Source organism: Maylandia zebra, linkage group LG10 (assembly GCF_041146795.1).
Source record: "Maylandia zebra isolate NMK-2024a linkage group LG10, Mzebra_GT3a, whole genome shotgun sequence".
Taxonomy (NCBI): Eukaryota; Metazoa; Chordata; class Actinopteri; order Cichliformes; family Cichlidae; genus Maylandia; species Maylandia zebra.
In genome coordinates this window covers 12,618,221-12,637,213 of record NC_135176.1, presented here as the reverse complement: position 1 = coordinate 12,637,213, position 18,993 = coordinate 12,618,221, and the positions used below count along the sequence as shown (strand labels likewise).

Sequence of the window (18,993 nt, the reverse complement as noted above, 5' to 3'; positions counted from 1 at the left end):
GGCCTAGTGAGGTGTAGTATAGCCATAATAAGAAGAAGAAACTTAAGACGAAGAAGAAGAAGAAACTTCCAGTCACGGAGAAGGGTAAGCTATTCACTGTTCATTGCATGCTTTTAATGTAGTAATAATGTATTTATTTTATAAACAGTGAAATTGCGTGAGATGATTGAGTGTCGTGAAAGCATTTGTCATCGTTTTGTGTAAACGTCGTGTTCCTCGCTGCTTGTTGGAGTCTTCTTATTGCGCTTCATCGAGTTAGCTTATGTAAATCTCTAAGTTCAAAATCAACACGGCTAGCATTAAATCATTCAGAAAGACATTATGAAAAGTCGCGGGCATAATCTTATCATGGTATGTAGAGGCTGCTGTAGGTCAGACAGGTGCCACGAGCTCCCATTCATAACATGAAGAAAAGGAAAACGCAAAGCGGAAGTGTTCCCAAAAATGTCAAATTAAACCAGTTTCTACTCTGCTTTATGAATGTAGACCTCAAACAGTTAGAGTAAGAAAGGCCAACAAATTCCTGTTAGCCAGCACATGGATACAGTAGCGAAACAAGCTTTGCTTTAAGCAGGAAGAAACCTGCGGCATGACCAGGCTCGGCGTGGGCGGTGATCAGCTTGACAGATAGTAGGAATACATGTATAACAATAAACCAGAGTTGCCTGCAGGAGTGCACAGAAGAAGAGAGAGGGAGGGGACAAAGAGCAAAGACACAGCATATTAATAGACACTGGTAACAAAACTGTGCTGATAGCTCCAGGCTCCACCTCCCAGTCTACTTTTCAAAACTCAAGGAAGTGTAATTAAGGCAAAGTGCTAATGTGATATGAGACTTACAAATGCTAGCAATTGGTAATGCTGTGGGAAACGTGATCACTTTGATACTAATAGCACCCTTGCTGCACCTCGAATTGCAGTAATCTAAAAAGTAACAAGTGCACCGTTATTTGTTTCTACATTCCTACTTAGGACTTATGTTACTTATTTTTCATGGGAATGAGGGTGGGTGGCGTCTAGTGAGAGAGTTTAGGTTTACACATAAAAGAAGCCATAATTACAAAATAATTGGGAGCTGTCCATCCATTTTCTTCTCATTATTCGGGGGCCACAGTGTGCCTGGAGTCAGTGTATCTGATATCCCTGTGTTGGTGTTGTTTCTGCATCACCATAATAATGTCGGTCCAGGATCAACATTGCAATTGACCAGCCATGCTGTTGTTGTCATACCTTTGCAATGTGAGGGAGAAGGAAAGAAATGCTAAATGAATGCTCAGACAATGTGATTGGTCAGTTGCAATTCTGATCCTGGACCACAAGTGTTATGACGGTTCGGGAACAACACCAACACAACAATATCAGATCGTGTCCAGGAGCCTATTCCAGCAATCATAGGCACAAAATGGGATGCACTCTAGACAGGTCATCAGTCATCCTAACATGCATGTCTTTAGACTGTGGGAGGGAGCAGTAGCAGGTGTAGGGAGAACATGCACACTCCACCAGCTGGCTAACCAACAACCTTCTTGCTGTGCTAACCCCTGCACCGCTATTCAAACCAATGTAGGAGCCAATGTCAGAATATTTGAAACCACAGTCTTTTATGCTTATTAGTTACTTTCTCAAGACCTCTAAAGGAAAGTTGTATGATTTTCTTTTGGCAAGGCAATGTCAAAAGATTACTAAAGACATCTTTAACAGCAGAAACGTGTTGAATAAGCACGAGTAGAAAGCTTAATATCCGTCTCCTTTATTTCCCCAGGATTTTTCTTCTTCTTATCAGTGCTGCTCACTGACCCTCTCCATGACATCATGAGCGACGTAGACGAAGCGATGGGCACGCAATCAGAAGGCTCTTCCATTGGGGAAGCAGCTTCTGGAAGACCGGAAAGTGGGCTTGAGGAGGAGGTAGAAGATGAAGATGAGGACCTCTACTACATTCCTCCGAGAAGACCTTCGCTTGACCTGGGACCCAGTCCAATGGACACAACCCACTGGTATGGAGAAATGTTTGACTTGCAACCCCTTCCTGTGCTTCTCTCACTCTAACACTGTGTTTTTGTAGTGAAAATGCTTTTTAAGTATTGTTAAGTGAGTAAAATTTATGCCGACCTACGCTGTGACTGTCTGTAATTTCTTAGGTTACATTACATAAAAATAAGCATCACTCAGTTTGCAGTGGGATTTCCGGTCTTGATGTCTTCAGCTTGGTTTTTTTTTTGGGTTGTTACATGTACAACGTTACATGTTACACATGTACATACGTAATTTATGCATCCATCTTTGTTTTCTTTTCTACGCATATTTAAGTTGAAGATGTCAAACTATGTCTTTGAACTTTTGGTTTACTACCAGTGCATAAATACTCAATTACATTCAGAAATGATTAAAAACCAGACTAGTTACATGAAACTGTTAATCAATTAGTTATCAGCACAGGCTAAAGACAGGAAAATTGAACGCATCATTAATAGTGAGAATTTCACTGGGTTATTGACCGGTCACACTACTAAGTGGTTGTGATTCTGCTGACAGGGGATTTTCCCCTCATAGTTGAAGTCTGCTGAACTAGAATTTCGGGGACAAATAGAGCACAGTTTATTTCTACTTTATGCATCAGCACCTGCTCAATAAACTACAGTTTTCTGACATATGTTGAAAAATATTTGCAGACAGTGAAGTTAAACTGGAAATATTGGAAACTCCAGTTGTTCTTGATTGCGTCATTGCTTGGCTGTTTTTGTGCGCAGGTGGGATTTTCAGTCTGCAACTTTGGCTGTCTTTTTGCTACATCACATATGCTGAGTCTTAGTAGAGTCACTCCAGTGAAGGAATGCCCTTCCATCATGCATCATAATTGCTCAATATCCTCAGTTTGAATAACTTAGACTTTTCTAGATACGTGAGAAAAATCACAGACTGGGCTATTTTGCATGATGTCTGGAAATTTACTTGCCGTGTGGTCACTAAGTAACTAAAAGAACTGTCATTCTACCATTCCTTCTTTTTTAGGTATTACGTGGACCAGGCCTTGTCTCCAGCTCAGAGCTACAGCACAATGACAAGCGAAGAGTCAGACAAAATGGGAGAAGACGACACATCTTCCACAAGGTGCAAACAAGTCATGTCAGTTTTAATCAGAAAGCAATTTTTTTAAGGGGGAAAAAAACAAAAACACTAAGTTGAACCAAAGTACTTTCCAGTTAAAGAAGATGGATTAATAGTCCAAGCAACCTATCCAAAAAATACACAAGCTTTTCATTAAGAATATTCAGAGGGGACCAAATCTGTCTCTGTTAAATTAATTCCTGGAAAGAGAGTGAAACACTTCATTTAAACACAGCTTTGTCTCCCTGTTTTTAGTGTCCGCCGACAGAGAGCAGATTCGTACTCCAGCTGTTACTCCGTTGACAGTGACGACTGTGAAAAGAAGATTCGCAAGTAAGAAACTTGCACATGTTACTGTGTGTGGCTTTTTCCAGTATTGTCACTAAAATATTTTGCCACATTTTCACTGTGACGTCACTAGGGCCAGGAGCAAAGAGGATGTCCCTGAATCTTCTGACACAAACAAGTTAATCGAAAACATAAGTGAGAAAAGGCATCCATCTCTAACAATTCCTTTCACTTTTAAGGTCAGTCACTGTTTTTTTTTTGCCTTTGTCCATTTTTTGTTAAAGATAAAAACAAGCACTATATAGACATAGTTATATTTGACTGCTGTTTTGGGTTTAGGCTATCTCAAAAACCCTTGGAAAGCTGTCAGAGTTTGAACTTATGGGATTCCAAAGGAAGCTTTGGAAGTATTACCCGCAGTCGTTCAACACTCCTCCACAAAACACGGACCTAGTGGACCTGGTCGACCGCTTACTCGAGTGTTACAGCCTTGAAAATTCATTCCAGATCACCAAAACCGTACTGGCTGAGATGGGGAAAAAGAAGCTGGTTGAATATGTCGATACTTTGTGCCTTAGAAGTAAGTGCCCTTGAGTATGCCTTAATGTCTTGTTTTGGCTGCTAATTTAACCTTAATGAAAGCAATGATGACACATCTGCACAAACTTCTTCATGTATGCACATTTTATTTTCTTTATTTTTTTCAGATGAAGTACGCTACGAATTAGCCGAGTGTCTGAAGCAGAAATACGGTGAATGTGAGGATTATGGTGGTGAGAAGAGGCCCTTTGACGATGTTCATACTACTCTCAAAATTGTTTCCACGTGTGATAATGGCCCCAATATCGAACACGAGGTCATGAAAATAGGAAAGCTGGACAGCAACCAGGAAGCACCCAAGGAGATTTCTACTGCAGATATTTTAACTCCTAACTATCTGGAGACCTCAAGTTCAAGGTTTATATTGCTCACTGGAGTGGCAGGATCAGGGAAGTCTATGGCAGTCAGAAGGTTAGTCCTCGATTGGATTGAAGAACGAGCACACGAGCACGTGACTTTCTTGTTTCCTTTGCCATTCAGAGAACTCAAACAGTTTGAGGGCGAAAAACTTTCCTTGGTAGGCTTAGTTAAAAAACTCTACCCGGCAACAGAAAAACTGAGAGATGGGGATTACAGGTGCGACGAATGCCAAATGATGTTTGTCTTAGACGGACTGGATGAGTACCACTGGAAGATTGACTTTGAAAACACAGAGCTTATGACTGACCCCACAGATACCAGAAATCTGAAGGTCATCGTGGTCAACCTCATGAGAGCGAGGCTGCTTTACCGCGGCCTGTTCTTGGTTACTACTCGGCCATATGTACACGCCTGCGTCCCATGGGATATGCACTACAATGAGATAGAAGTACTTGGTTTCCGTGACACTCAACGGGACGAGTACTTTCAGAAGAGGTTTAAGGACTCAAACCAAGCAGCTCGAGTTATTGATTATATCAATTCTACCAAAACCCTCCGTATCATGTGCCACCTGCCCTTGTTCTGCTCTATAGTGGCCGATGAGTGCCAGCACGTATTTAAAGAAAAGGGCACACACGCAGAGCTGCCAAACAGCATCACCTACATGTACACAAAGCTGCTGTTTGCACTCCTGCGTCAGAATCGCAAATGGAGAGCTCCAGAAAACAGCGTCGATAAAGAGAGAGACTTTCTTATTAAACTTGGAAAGCTGGCCTTCTCGATGCTGGAACGCGGCCAGTACAAGATAACACAGACTAACTGGAAAGAAAATGGCATCAACGATCCGGAGGCAGTGCCCTACACAGGCCTGTGCACGCAGTATGTCACAAAGCCATACGTGCTGGTCAACGAGAATGTCTTGAGCTTTATCCACCCCACCATGCAGGAGTACCTGGCTGCTCTTTATGCAATGCTCACCTTCGCAAATCTCGGGAAGAACGTTTTCGAGGAGAAACCGAAAAATAAAGTTAAGGGGATGTTCAGGGGGCCCACACCCTCGGAGATGTACAAGAACGCTGTGGACAGGAGTCTGCAGTGCGAGGACGGCAGATTGGACATTTTTCTGCGTTTCCTGTTTGGAATGACACTTAAAACCAACCAGGAACTTCTGCAGCCCTTCTTCACCTCTCCCTTAAAGTGGCCAACTGCCACTGGAGATGCTGCTGCTCTCATCAGGAAGAGAATGAAAGACAGTCAGAATCCTGAGAGGAATAGAAACTTGCACTGCTGCCTGAAGGAGCTCGGGTCACAATCACTGGGCTCAGTGTCCAGTTTAACTGACTGTTAAATGCTGATGACTGCGTAGAATTATTCATGTCCAAGTCTTCAATGAATTCAAAAAGCTGGCTGCACAGTGAGCTGCAGTCTCTCTACATTATGACAACGTGATCAGTGTTCAGCCAACGTAAACACTATCGAGTTTAAGGGAGCTAAACTAAGGGTACAAATGCTTATTTTTAGACTTTTAAAATCGTCAGACATAACAAGGATGTGTAAAGCGAAGATTTTAAAGTGATGTTTGTTTTAGAAAAGGTGTGAGATTAAGGTGCCTTATATTGGAAGTTTGGGGTTTTTGTGTTTTTGTTTTATTTTACATAGTGCATCTAGGATCAAAGATTCTTGATAATGTGTAAATTCTTTTGTCAAGTGTGGGGTTGTGTTGCTGCTGTTGCTGTGCCTGAAATGTGTTAGTCTATAAAAATAATCTACCTTCTAAAATCTGCTTAAAAAATAAGGATCAATATTATAATAAAAGTGTCTGACTAATGCTTTTACTCTGAGTTCATTCTAACTGCTTGTTGACCTCTTGCATTATTTAGTTATTCATGCAGTCGTTACGCTTTTATTGTGATTACATTTTTTTTTGTTTTTAGACAAACGTGAACATATAACCGTAATGTGAAGTATGATCAAGGAGAAAAAAAAGAAAAGTGTTCTGAAAGAAGGAAAGAGGCAAAAAGCAGACAAGAAGGGGAGATGAACAGCCAAAGAGCAAAAGATACACTGCCTGGCTAGAAAAACAAAGATCACAGACTCTAATATTTCACTGGACCGCCTTTAGCTTTGATTACAGCACGCATTCACTGTGGCATTGTGTCAATAAGCTTCTGCGGTGGATTTATTTCCATCCAGTGTTGCATTAATTTTTCACCGTGCGTTAACGATGTTAGAGTCTGACCATTCTCCAGCACATCCCAAAGATTCTCAATGGGGTTATGGTCTGGACTCTGGTGGCCAATCCGTGTGTGAAAATGTGTCATCCTCCCAGAACCACTCTTTCACCATTTAAGCCCGATGAATCCTGGCATTGTCATCTTGGAATATGCCCGGGCCATCAGGGAAGGAAAAATCCATTGATGGAATAACCTGGTCATTCAGTATAGTCAGCTCACCTCATTCTTGGAGCACATACTGTTGCTGAACCTAGATCTGACCAACTGCAGCAACCGCAGATCATAGTACTGCCCTCACAGGCTTGTACAGTAGACACTAGGTATTATGGGTGCATCACTTCATCTGCTTTTCTTCTTACCCTGATGCGCTCATCACTCTGGAACAGGCTAAATCTGGACTCGGACCACATGACCTTCTTCCATTGTTCCAGAGTCCAATCTTTATGCTCCCTTGAAAATTGAAGCCTTTTTTTCCGGTTTGCCTTACTGATTAGTGGTTTTCTTATGGCTACAGAGCTGTTCAGACTCAATCTCTTAAGTTCCCTTCGCATTGTGCGTGTGTAAATGCTCTTACTTTCACTATTAAACATAGCCCTGAGTTCTACTGTAGTTTTTCTTTGATGTGATTTCACCAAATGTCTAAGTGAGCGCTGATCACGATCATTCAGGGGGTTTTCTGGCCACATTTCTTCCTCGAAGACGATGGGCCCCCAATATACTTCCACTTTTTAATAACACATTGGACAGTTCTTAACCCAGTTTTAGCAATTTCTGCAATCTCCTTAGATGTTTGCCAATGACTTGACCCTTCTCAAACACACTAACATCTTTTCCACAACCACGACGTGTGTCTTTCGACATGTCATTAAGGAGTTCTTCTATAGCTTAAACTACATAACTAAAAAGAATATGGACTCCTGTAGCTTTAATCACATTTCTCATGAATCTGCTTCAGATATCAATATAAAGACCCGGTGATATTTGATAACTAGTTTTAACTCAAGAACAAAATCAATGTTAAGTAAAACTCTTTTTTTATTGTTTTTTTTTTTTCCTTCAAATCAAATTAAATGAGCTGCTATTTATCAATAGAAATTACATCTGCTTTCAAGCATAAATCTAAAAAAGATTAAACACAACTTAGACATTGGCATGTTGACTGCGTCTACAAAACTAAATCTAGTCCCCAACAAAACAAGGTTGAGGAAGAAAGCTGCTTTGCTGACCTCTGCTGCACAGATGGTGGAAATGCTTACTCAGATATTAGGAATAGTGAGCAGTTGGCTTATTTCAAACATCTAAGTGTGAATAACAGTAACTCTCAAGGAAAACATGGTTATTAATTTAAAAGTATCTAAATTTAATTTTCACTATATATTTTTTCAGCAAGTACAGGAACCGTACACAGGCATAGAAAACAGTTTGCTGACACAACATTCAACACATTCACTGTGTGGTACAGTCGTCTAAATGACTGTAAGGTGGGTAAGTGTAGTTACAACTGGACCACAACACTGCTACATCAGATGGCGCCTCTGTATGTTTGTCAGATTGATATAAAGGAGAGCAAAGGAGAGCATTCAGCAGCTACTTGCTTTACCTTTGAGCGTAACTGGAGTTTAGGTTTTGAACCATCCAGCTCTTCAGCAGAGTTCATCCACAAGTTGCCAAACAAAAGTATTACATGAAAATGCTGACATGCAATGTTGACTCTTGACAGACATGACTTATATCACAAGGCAGAGGACAGAAAATCAAGATCTTTTACACAGTTGTCATTTACTATCTTCAGTCATTCACGTGTTGATATTAATTTAATGTGTTTTTGGGCCACTCCCACAGCATTTGTCACAACGCACGTGAAGGTGGATTTGAGGTCCTCGGATGTGATGTTCTTCAACAGCAAACTCCTCTGAAGGATTGCACCCTCCTCTAGAGTGGATCTAATGAAAACACAGCCATTACAGCCCAGCTACAGACTGTTTTAATTGTTTTAATTTAATGTACACTTCCACTGTAATTGTAACAAAGATACTCACTCATTAGATTCTCTTATCCTGTCGCTGCTGGGGGCGTCTTCGGGGAAGGTGTCATTGACAAGCCAGTAGATTAGAGTCATATCGTCCTCACAGTTTACAAACGCATCACAGTGAAGCACCAGCGGTGCACCTAGGAGGCAGAACACATCCATACATCGAAGAAAGGTTTCACAACTACACAGCCTGTCCCATCAAAAGAGGCTTGATGCGTTACCTGGATGAGTTTTTATTTGGACAAACCCTGGTCCAATTATCTCTGGAGATTCATCTTCAGAAACTGCAAAACATTCTAAGGTTAAAAATCTTACTACACAAAAAAAAAAAAAAAAACTTTTTTCTATTACATAACTATTTTGTACCTGGAAATCCATCTACGAGCAGCAGACACAGAGATCCCAGAACTGTTAGAGAGACAAAGCGTTCACCAGCGAATATAATGCAAAGAAAAACAAACTGTTTGGTATCATAATAAGTCCTTACCTTTCACAGCAGATGAGAGCTTCATATCGATTCCTCGAGTCTTTTGCTGCTGACCAGTGTTTCAGATTACTGTATATATATGTATGCGGGCACACACACGCACTTAACTCAACTTCCCTTTTCACCCACACAGTACAAATGAGATGTGCTGACTAATTCTTTGTGACATTATGGAGGGTTGTGAATGCTACCTCGCAGACATATGGACAAAACACACATGATCGAAGTGACATTTATTAATCGGTCTGGATCAAAACAAAATGATCATATTTTGGTCTGGTTACACCCAGTCCTTTTATCATTTAAGCTGGTGGTGAGGTGCACAAATGGGCCCTAAAACAACTGCTTTATGCATTTAGTCTGACAGGTACCCACAAAAAGATTACCAACCATTCTCTTCCAGAGATTTCAGGATGGAAGTTAATGCACATACCACGTGAAAATAAGACCGTCCCCATCTGCATGCTCACCGGTTAAAGGATCATTCTGGGATATTTTTCATCTTAAATTTAATTTGAATACTTTTGATGGATTTTAGTTCAGTTACATTATAACTTTGAATTGTTTATTTCTCTCCACACACAGTTTTGACTTAAATTTGCCTCCCTTATCATCATCTCTGCTACACCAAGACAATGCAAGGGAATTTAACTTAGCACTCACATATGCTGAGACACTGGATAAAGGTCAAACCAAAATGACTCTGTTACTACTTGGCTAAAGATTGGTGTTTCCCTAAAAGAGGACATCATGGATTCCAGTAACACTAGAATTTCCATCGTAAATGTAGGAGGTACCGTTCTTACCAATATGAGTAGTACTTTCTGACATATGATTACAACTTGGCTCCACGAGGCATATGACAGGCCCTTATGAAACTGGTGCCACTTGTGGTCAAAATACGTGACCGATGTGAAGCAGGAATTGCAACTAAAGCAGATGCGAAACTAATGTCTGTGGATATAGTGTTCATATATTTAGGAGTCCAGAGGAAATACTTATTACTCATGTTTGATAACCATCAGACACAAGGATGACACATTCCAGTATGATCCTTTAACCTTTTAACACTTAAGACATAAATTAGTAAAAAAAAAAAAAAACCCTCTAATGATTTCAAAAACCGCTTTACTAGGCCATGAGATACAGACCAATCAAATCCTGGGAAAATGAGACACACATCCAATTTTAGGTTACTAAGAAAATTCAAATAAACTGCAAATACAGATATGTGCCTATAAATATGTACAAAAAGTATAGACACTTTTTTTTTTTTTTTAAATTGGTGTTTTAGTTCAATGTTAGGCCCTCAGTCTTTTTGAGCCAGTGCATAATCTTCTCCACATGGTATGCGTGTCCGTTTCTGCCGGTTTTTGCCGGCTACTCCAGACCCAGGACGTAGTTGATACCTTGCACAAATCCAATAATAACAGGTTGCCAGGCCACCAAGTACCGAAGCCAGTCTAAAAGTTGTCCGTACATGACGTGCGGTCTTTCCCAGCTAGAATAGAAATGGTTAAGGAAATAACCCTTGACAACAATCAGAAATGATAAATAAATGGAGAACAAGAGGTCAACATGTAACCACAGTGATAACGCAAGGAAGCAGAAATCTTCATTAGCTCCTGAGAAATCATTAATTATATATAACATGTATTTGTCAGTTATATAAAGTGTTTTTCCAACCCACAAAAAGGAACAGGAACCTCGTATACAATTTATGCTTTGCTTTTGTTTGTTTGAAATAGCCTGTACTTAGCAGTCTGGAAAACACACACACACGCACACGCACGCACACGCACGCACGCACACGCACGCGCGCGCGCGCGCTGTGACTTGGCGTAATTAGGTTTCAGTGCTTTGTCAGATCTCATCTGTCATACTTAGTTTTGGACTTAAAAGTAAATTCAAAATCTTCACAGGGTCTGTTTTTGTCAGCATTTTTATGCAGAAAGTTATTATTTCATTAGAATCTTTGAAATTACAACTAATTCAGGAATCATTCAATATTTAGTTTTAAAAAAAAAAAAATGTAACTAATGCAGACAAAATCCCAGAATAAAAAGGATACGGGTTACTGAACATCCTCTTCAGATCCACCTTCTCTTTGCAGTACGGACACATCTGCTTCTTCCCGACGATACACCATCCTCTTATGCAGAATTCATGGAACCTGGATTTGGAGTTAAGGCTCAAATACTTAATACTCGGAGATCTTTGAACATTCATCCAACATTAATGCTCTAATACCAGTCAAAAGGACAACATTCATCTGATACTAAATTATTTATACAAAACAATAGTACAATTTAAGGACAAAGGATAATTTCCTGCGCTAGTTTAACTACAGATAGCACTGCACTGTAGGGCGAGACACTTGTACTGCACTATTAATTAATAATTACATTTCACTTTGCAAATATGTGTTGTTTTTTGTTTTTTTATCTAAACCTGGTGTTGCTTTTATGTGTAATAAAAGAATAATCTTCAGGTGTGGATAATGCATTTTTGATCACATCTTTTTGTAAGGAAATAAGATAGAGGTAAATTTTAAACAGCATTTTAAATAGAAAGTTGATTTCCTATAAAGAATACATCAAGGAACGTGTCAAACTTGATCCAAAACAAACAAACAAAACAAAAATCGTGAAATGGCACTGTGTATCATTTACAACACACAACAGATCCTTGGGGAAGTAACAGAGACATCAACAGTCTGGCATAAAGGTCAGGTAAACCCTGGCAATTCCTCTTTAAGCTGTTAATTTGAGTACACAGTGTAGTTCCATGCCAACCCACGACATACCTTTTATACCAACAGAATTCTCCATCACGCACCTGAACTTCTCTTTCAGCGGTAACCATTAAAAGGCACGAAAATGTGTCAGTAAATGTCACAGGAAGGATACACATGGTTGCAAGATAATCGATATGTGTTCTCAATGATCCCTTCCTCACTGACATCGACAAGGATGGGCTGACCGCACACAGCACAGATGTTGTCTGAGAGGTGTTTGGTTGGCATGCCAGATGCACTGTAATACTGCGGGAGGGAAAAGCTACATTAAATTTTAGGTTACAGCCAGGAGAAAATATACAGTTTTAAATTTGCGCATTTACCCCAATGGTTGAAGCCATGAAGTCCGCACACATCTCTGCAAAGTCCCTTCCCAGGACCCCGTAGTACAGTCCATAGAAGAGAAGTGAAACACCAAAGTCCATGGCATCCTCTGGACTTATCCTGGACAGAGAACACAGTACTGAAATCATCTGACTGATAATGTTGTTATTCAACCTGAAGTTCAGTTTGCTCCATAAGACGGGCAAATGCTTTACATTTTGCATGAAAGACTAGACTATAAAATTTCAATTTTCTGTTTTACTGTGGCTTTTTTCCCCTCTGTTTAAAAATAAATAAATAAATCACTATATTTCACCAAGCTAAAATTAAAAATTGTTAGAAATCTATCCTTTTATGATGATCCCAGAACATCAAACCATAAACAGTGATAACAGTGAAACAGAGCATATGACATTTTCAAACTGAAAATTACATTTTATGAAAGCACTGTACTATAAAACGAATCAACTGACAGTTGTAATTCACCTTTTTATACATAAAGTGTCGGGAATAATTATTTGATCCCCGGTTTAAGTTGCTCACAAAGAAATGAACAGTCACTAATTCTTATGGTAGTATTTTTATTTTAATGGAGAGGACAGAGTATAAACCAAAAACAAAAATGCACTACCTTAAAAGTAAACTGGCCTCAGCCACTGAGTCTGTCACTGAGTGAAATGAGTATTTGATCCTCATGCAAAGCATGAAGGTGAAGCCTCCAGATAGTAAGTCAGTGTCTGTAATTGATTGACTAATCTGTGTGGAACATGGGCACAGTGTCAATCTGTGGGAGCCAGAATTCTGCCTGCGTGGTACAGGACCAAATACTTATTGCACTCAAGGACAAATCAATGTATAACTTTTGTAATGTGTGTTTTAATGGTTTTTGGTGCTCATTCAGTCTCAATTACAAAAAAATGAACAAACTCAGGAAGGGCTCAAATAATTATTTCCCCCACTGCACACGTGAGGCCTGTTAAAAAAGGCAGGTTTAATGAAAGAGAGATTTTGAATGGTAAAATCATCATCAAAGTAGTCAGTCAAGTAAACAGATACTTTTCACTAAAGCTTCTCCTTGTAATACTCTCAGCTCTCAGTTACGCTGGAAAAAAAATTTAATCGCAGTGTGTGCAACATCAAGTACTTTACTTCATAAATTAGCAAAAAACCAAATCACATAGATGGACAAGTACGAAGGAGGAAAGAACTCGTAATATGGAAAACAGCGCCATCTAGTGGCAGCCAAGTGCTAGAGGATGCATCCAACCTATCACAGAACCTCAGAATGTGTTTCACTGAAAAAATATTTCTATAGTCTCCCAGTTGAAGGGTTTTAATTGCAGTAGATTGACATTCACTGACATTTTTAAAAAATTGAACTAATGTGCAATACATACCTGAATATTAGGTTAATACCAAAAAGTGTAAACATGACGACAGTGTAGCCAACTATTCCCGTGGCATAGCTGATTTTATACAGGAGGAGGAACCACTTGTACACCAACCTACACAAACAAAAAAGTTGAATCAGAATATATCAGGAAATTTTCCTGACAATTCTGTTCCCACACAGAGAGAGGAATGGGTATATTTACAGGAACGTGTGAGTGTAAACAATGGCTTTACCTCGGTGTGGTGCAGGCCAGTGGCTTACGGGTAGCACGGAAGGAAATGTACGCTGTGATTACAGAGAAGATAAACCACGTGGTCAGGAACCTCCACCAGTGAAGTTTGGTAGTAAAGTAGAGAGGAACTACCCACATCTGGAACAAAGTCACCAACTACAAGACAGCAAAGTGTGTGCGTTAGAATATTCATGCAGTCCTGACTACCATCAGACAGTGCAAACACAAAAACATATAACTTCAAATTTTTGATGATGTGGAAGAAAATAAGAAATTACAGGATCTCTCTTTGAGAAAACAGGTTTAACTGGAATTATGTATGACAACTAAGAAACCATAAAAACCACAGCATTTACTGTACACTTTCACTTCCCATTCTCTCTCTCACACACACACACACACACACACACACAAAACTGTGTTAATTCAAACTGAACAATTGCCAAATTATCAGTATTTCTTTTGTGCCTTACATTGTATGACTTTGGATGCCTCTGTTTCCACTGCACGAGGACTAGTTGGGCGACAACCAGGGTAACAATGAGGATCAGCACCATCTCTGCGTGCATGGCCTCATGGCCTTTGTGTTTGGCATGCATTCTTGCATGCTCCATCCTGTGGAAAAACACAAACTTAATTCAGCAACTGGCAAGCCTGATTAGACTGCGATGCCTTAAACAAAACTTGAATTAATGCGTAAAAGCTGTTCCAAGATCAACTCTACATCTTCAAGTACAAAACATTTTGTTATACAGATTAGTCAACCCCTTGATATGGGTCAGCAGATGGATGAGAGTATAATGTCCAATATCTTTTTTTTTTTAAAGAGTGCAAAAGATATCCAAAAAAAGAGGGATGAGTAATTTAGAAATGGTGTCCTGATAGTTTGTTCAAAAGATAAATTACACCTCTGACTGCACTGTGTACAACAGTCTCAGCACTGTCTGTAGCAGTGTATGCATCACGGCTAACCAGATAGTCATGCTGAGTCAAGCAGCATTATTACATTATGCTGCTTCTCTTTTCAACACAACTATAAGACATTGTATGGATAAAAGAAGAAGTCACTCGGATGAGTGACGAAACGTTTCTCCCACGAAACGCTACGTCCAGATGAACAGAATCAACTTTTGGAGATATGGGTAAAAATATTTGCAATCAATATCTGATTTTTCAATCCCTTAAAATATAGTAATAATAATAATAATAATAATAATAATAATAATAATAATAATAATAATAATAATGGCCAAAGAATCCAGAATCATATTAGGAAAATGTATACATGCATGGCAAAGACACTAACCTCCACTTCTCTTCTGGTGAAAGCTTGGACAAATCATACTAAAGAAAGAGAGAGAAAAATAAGTAACAAATTATCAAACTAAAAGCTTGCATGAAATTACATCCTTCTTTTTTTAAATTGGGACATATGATAGTGTGCACACTGATCACAGAATCGTTTTAAAACTCCTATAAAACAAGTCAATCCCACCAAACTGCAGCATTTGCTTCACCTTTTACACAGTTGGCTCCAAACCCCAAGATCTTACGCTGCATACTAATTACAGAGCAGCTAAAAAAAAAAAAAAAAAAAAAAAAACTAAAAAAAAAACTGTAATGGGACTGAAACATTTAGGTTTGGTTGAGCAGCAAGATATAAGGCAATTGCATCCTGAAATATCTATATTTAAACAACAAGAACACTGGCATGATTAACCGGTAGTCCCTCCCATGTTGTTGAGCTTGTTAAGCTACTATCCCTGTATTCAAAACAAAGAACTGTTGATGACTCCTCTATTTATCATCTGCTAAATATGGTATATGAATAACAGACACAAATACACATTTAAGGGCTCACATCCATATAGTACGATGTTCCTTGTAAAAAAAAAAAAAATCAGTTGTTACCTTTTATACCTTGTTACCATGAAAACAACACATTTTAGGTATACCTGCCAATCATTAGCGTCATTGCATTTTACTCACTTAACAGATTAGCTCATCTACGTGTTGTTTTTCACTGCACATACTAAGATGTAATACAAAAATAGGTCAGTGTGCCACATTAAAGTTCCTACTGAAAGATAGAGTGAACTCATCAGTGACGGATATAAAGACCTCTTTGGGATTTATTTCAGGTTGTGATGCCACTTTTGCATCACAGTAAATGTTCTGCCTCCTACCACCTGCTCTTCACATCTCAGACTTTGAGAGCTTTTATCACGGACTCGGTTTACACCGTGACCTTATTTAGTTTAGCATCTAGCTCGATTAGGTTTGACCAGAATGTTGAAATCCCACAGGAAGTGATGTAGTCTTTTCTTCTGTCTGACTTGTCGCGGCTAATGCATTTGGTGACCTTTGACCCCAACAGCCACATCAGCTTTATTTGTAGGGTTATTAATTCAGACGGTCACATATCTCACAGCTCAGATCAAACAATCGCGAGTGCACAAATCTCGTATGAAATACAGTATTTTTTTTATAAAAATAAGTAAACTTTGGTGCTACTTTAGTCACATGAAAGTAACTAACAATAATTAGCTTGGCAGTTGGAAAAAGAGTCCTTTTACGCTTGCACTGTCGCTTTGACCAGTGAACAGAACAGAGCATTTTATACACACACCTCTGCTCAGTAAAATATGGCTAACAAGCAGTTAACAAGCAGCTAGCTACTTACCGGAGTCTAAGCCCAGGAGTAGCAGTTGGGTTAGCAGCAAGTAATACACCACATCATAAATCCGTTTTATTGTCACAATACCTCAGAACGGTCCGTTATTCTCACCTGGTTCGGTTCATCGTGATGCTCCAGTCCATGATCGTGCTCAACACCATCAACCTCCACCTCAAACACCCCGGCCATCTTCGGAGTGCTGCTTTATCGTTCCGGGTACATTAGCATTAGCGAAAAACCGGGCACATCCGGTCTTGGATGTTTTTCTTCCTTCAAAATAAAGGGCGGGACATGTTCAGAATTTTTAGCTTAGCCTTTTGTTGTTCCCTCTTGAAGTCATAGTTAATGTTTGAAAGTCTCAGGTCGTCACCGTAAAAATTTTCCCCACATCTACACGGTGTTTTTTGGACGGCGCCCTGTATTTTAACGCTATAATTGTGTAGCAATTTGCTCTGAAGATTAGATAAGATAAGCAAAGATGAAATAAGTACAAGTACCTCGGGCTGTGGGTGGACAATAAACTGGACTGGTCATGCAACACAGAGCACCTGTATAAAAAAGCCCAAAGCCGACTGTACTTCCTCAGGAGGCTGAGGTCTTTTAACATCTGCAGGAAGCTCCTGAGGATGTTTTACCAGTCGGTGGTTGCTGGAGTACTTTTCTATGCTGTGGTGTGCTGGGGGAGCAGCACAGCAAAGAGGGACTCATCCAGGCTGGAGAAACTGATCAGGAAGGCTAGCTCTGTGGTCGGCATGAAGCTGGACACTCTGGTGACAGTGGCAGAGAAAAGGACATTAAAGAAACTGATGGACATTATGAACAATGCTGGGCGTCCTCTGCACACGGCCATAAACAATCAGAAGAGTCTGTTCAGTGACAGGTTGCTTCTCCCCAAGACAAGAACTAACAGACTTAAAAACTCATTTGTCCCACACGCCATCAAACTGTTTAACTCCTCTCTGGAGGGGAGAGGGAGGGGAAACAGGAGGACAAAGGAGGGGGGAACAACTAAGCTGTAGTGCCTCTTCACCTCACTGTACAATACCTTGTGCAATACTTTTTGTAAATAGTCAACAGTGCAATAGACTCAATACTTGAAATGTGCAATTCACTTGTATTTTTATTTTTTATTCCTATTTATTCTATTTATCCCCTTTGTATATTTTATTTATATTTGTCTCTGTATTTATATATGTGTGTGTGTGTGTGTGTGTGTGTGTGTGTGTGTGTGTGTGTGTGTGTATATAACAATTCTGTAACTGTAACTTCGGTCGTTGCTGTGCTTTTTGGAAGTCGAATTTCCCAGAGGAACCCACCCGAGGGATTAATAAAGTTCTATCTTATCTTATCTCTTATCTTATAAGATAAGAACAGATAATCCCACAAGTTTTTACAGCAGTTAAAAATTCCGTTCAACGCAACATATAACAGACCTGCTTAAATTAGTAGACTAGTATATAGCTTACTGAAATAAAACGGGTACTAAATACTGAAATATGATATGACAAAATAAATGTAATACAATTGTTAAAAAAAAAGATAATTAAAAAATAGAAATCAAAATTAATAGAACAAAGCTACCCAAGTAAATGTATAAAAAATATGCACAGTCCAAAGACATGCAGTTAGTGGTGGATAGGTTAATTGGAAACTATAAATTGCCCATAGTTGTACCCTGCTTCTCGCCCTGAGACAGCTGGCTCCAGCCCCCCTGCATGGATGCATATATACAAATACTCCTCTGTCACACACAATTCTCTGCACGTACTCCTTCACTACATTCATGAATCTTCTATGTGGTCTTTCTCTTCTCTTGAATGGTAGGTCCATCTTCAACATCCGTCCACTGCACATGTGCAAACCACCTCAACCTTGCCTCTCCAAAAAGTTGAACCTGAGCTGTCCCTCTGACAAACTCATTTAAAATCGTGTCAATACTAGTGATGTGCGATACCACTGATTTCCTTTCCGATCCGATACCAAGTAAAATTCAGGGTGGTATCGGCGATACTGATCCGATACCCATACTCTGTACAAAAACGTAATCTTTCATTGCATTTCATAATACAATATATAATTGTATTATGTAATTGTAATAAGAACATAACCATATTGCTTCATAATGATTAGAGGACATCAGACAACTTGTTTTTATTGCTTAATAATGCAGAATAATCATATAGAAATAAAAAAAAACTGACGTTGTGCGCTATTTGAGCATGTTGCCTGCCTGCAGCACTAAAGGACTCTGCAAGAGACGTCTGTCTCGCCCTAGCAGCACCTGTCCCTGTCCTCCTCTTCAGTTCGCCTCAACATAAGCTTATCATATTCTGTGATGTGATTTACTCCGAGGTGTTTGACGACGTCAGTGGTGTTGCCACAACAACTTGTCCACACAGGAGTCTGTTTGCGCTCAGCCATTGTTGTGAGTGTGCACGCCAGGGGCTGCCACACATTTATA

At 39.6% G+C, this 18,993-nt stretch overlaps 3 protein-coding genes across 3 annotated transcripts; 1 reads left to right on the top strand and 2 right to left on the bottom strand.

Annotated features, from left to right (window-relative positions):
• Positions 1–6,191, top strand: nlrc3l1 (NLR family, CARD domain containing 3-like 1). The gene is made up of 7 exons (XM_004563872.5): positions 1–84; positions 1,763–1,997; positions 3,013–3,111; positions 3,364–3,441; positions 3,530–3,635; positions 3,736–3,976; positions 4,104–6,191. The coding sequence occupies exons 2-7, from the start codon at positions 1,813–1,815 to the stop codon at positions 5,702–5,704; spliced, it is 2,310 nt and encodes a 769-aa protein (XP_004563929.2). The 5' UTR covers positions 1–84; positions 1,763–1,812; the 3' UTR covers positions 5,705–6,191.
• A 1,416-nt stretch (positions 6,192–7,607) lies between these two features.
• LOC101482265 (interleukin-1 receptor accessory protein) lies at positions 7,608–9,229 on the bottom strand. The gene is made up of 5 exons (XM_004563871.5): positions 9,110–9,229; positions 8,989–9,030; positions 8,844–8,906; positions 8,630–8,759; positions 7,608–8,533 (listed from the first exon to the last, which is right to left on the bottom strand). Exons 1-5 carry the CDS (start codon positions 9,132–9,134, stop codon positions 8,383–8,385), a joined length of 411 nt encoding a protein of 136 aa, XP_004563928.1. The 5' UTR covers positions 9,135–9,229; the 3' UTR covers positions 7,608–8,382.
• Positions 9,230–9,325: 96 nt separating this feature from the next.
• Positions 9,326–16,800, bottom strand: rnf121 (ring finger protein 121). Its single transcript, XM_004563870.5, has 9 exons — positions 16,644–16,800; positions 15,162–15,199; positions 14,329–14,470; positions 13,857–14,011; positions 13,628–13,735; positions 12,230–12,350; positions 12,019–12,152; positions 11,181–11,282; positions 9,326–10,610 (listed from the first exon to the last, which is right to left on the bottom strand). Exons 1-9 carry the CDS (start codon positions 16,719–16,721, stop codon positions 10,490–10,492), a joined length of 999 nt encoding a protein of 332 aa, XP_004563927.1. The 5' UTR covers positions 16,722–16,800; the 3' UTR covers positions 9,326–10,489.
• Between the last annotated feature and the right edge of the window lie 2,193 nt (positions 16,801–18,993).

Excerpts from the sequence above, each read along its gene's own strand:
- rnf121 (XM_004563870.5), bottom strand. The coding sequence starts at position 16,721 with ATGGCCGGGGTGTTTGAGGTGGAGGTTGATGGTGTTGAGCACGATCAT. Across the intron at positions 13,736-13,856 it reads CTGGCCTGCACCACACCGAG|GTTGGTGTACAAGTGGTTCC; the intron begins GTAAAGCCATTG and ends TTGTTTGTGTAG. Across the intron at positions 11,283-12,018 it reads CGATTATCTTGCAACCATGT|GTTCCATGAATTCTGCATAA; the intron begins GTATCCTTCCTG and ends CTCCAAATCCAG.
- nlrc3l1 (XM_004563872.5), top strand. The coding sequence starts at position 1,813 with ATGAGCGACGTAGACGAAGCGATGGGCACGCAATCAGAAGGCTCTTCC. Across the intron at positions 3,112-3,363 it reads GACGACACATCTTCCACAAG|TGTCCGCCGACAGAGAGCAG; the intron begins GTGCAAACAAGT and ends CCCTGTTTTTAG. Across the intron at positions 3,977-4,103 it reads CGATACTTTGTGCCTTAGAA|ATGAAGTACGCTACGAATTA; the intron begins GTAAGTGCCCTT and ends TATTTTTTTCAG.
- LOC101482265 (XM_004563871.5), bottom strand. The coding sequence starts at position 9,134 with ATGAAGCTCTCATCTGCTGTGAAAG. Across the intron at positions 8,907-8,988 it reads GCTCGTAGATGGATTTCCAG|TTTCTGAAGATGAATCTCCA; the intron begins GTACAAAATAGT and ends AATGTTTTGCAG. Across the intron at positions 8,760-8,843 it reads CCAAATAAAAACTCATCCAG|GTGCACCGCTGGTGCTTCAC; the intron begins GTAACGCATCAA and ends TCTGCCTCCTAG.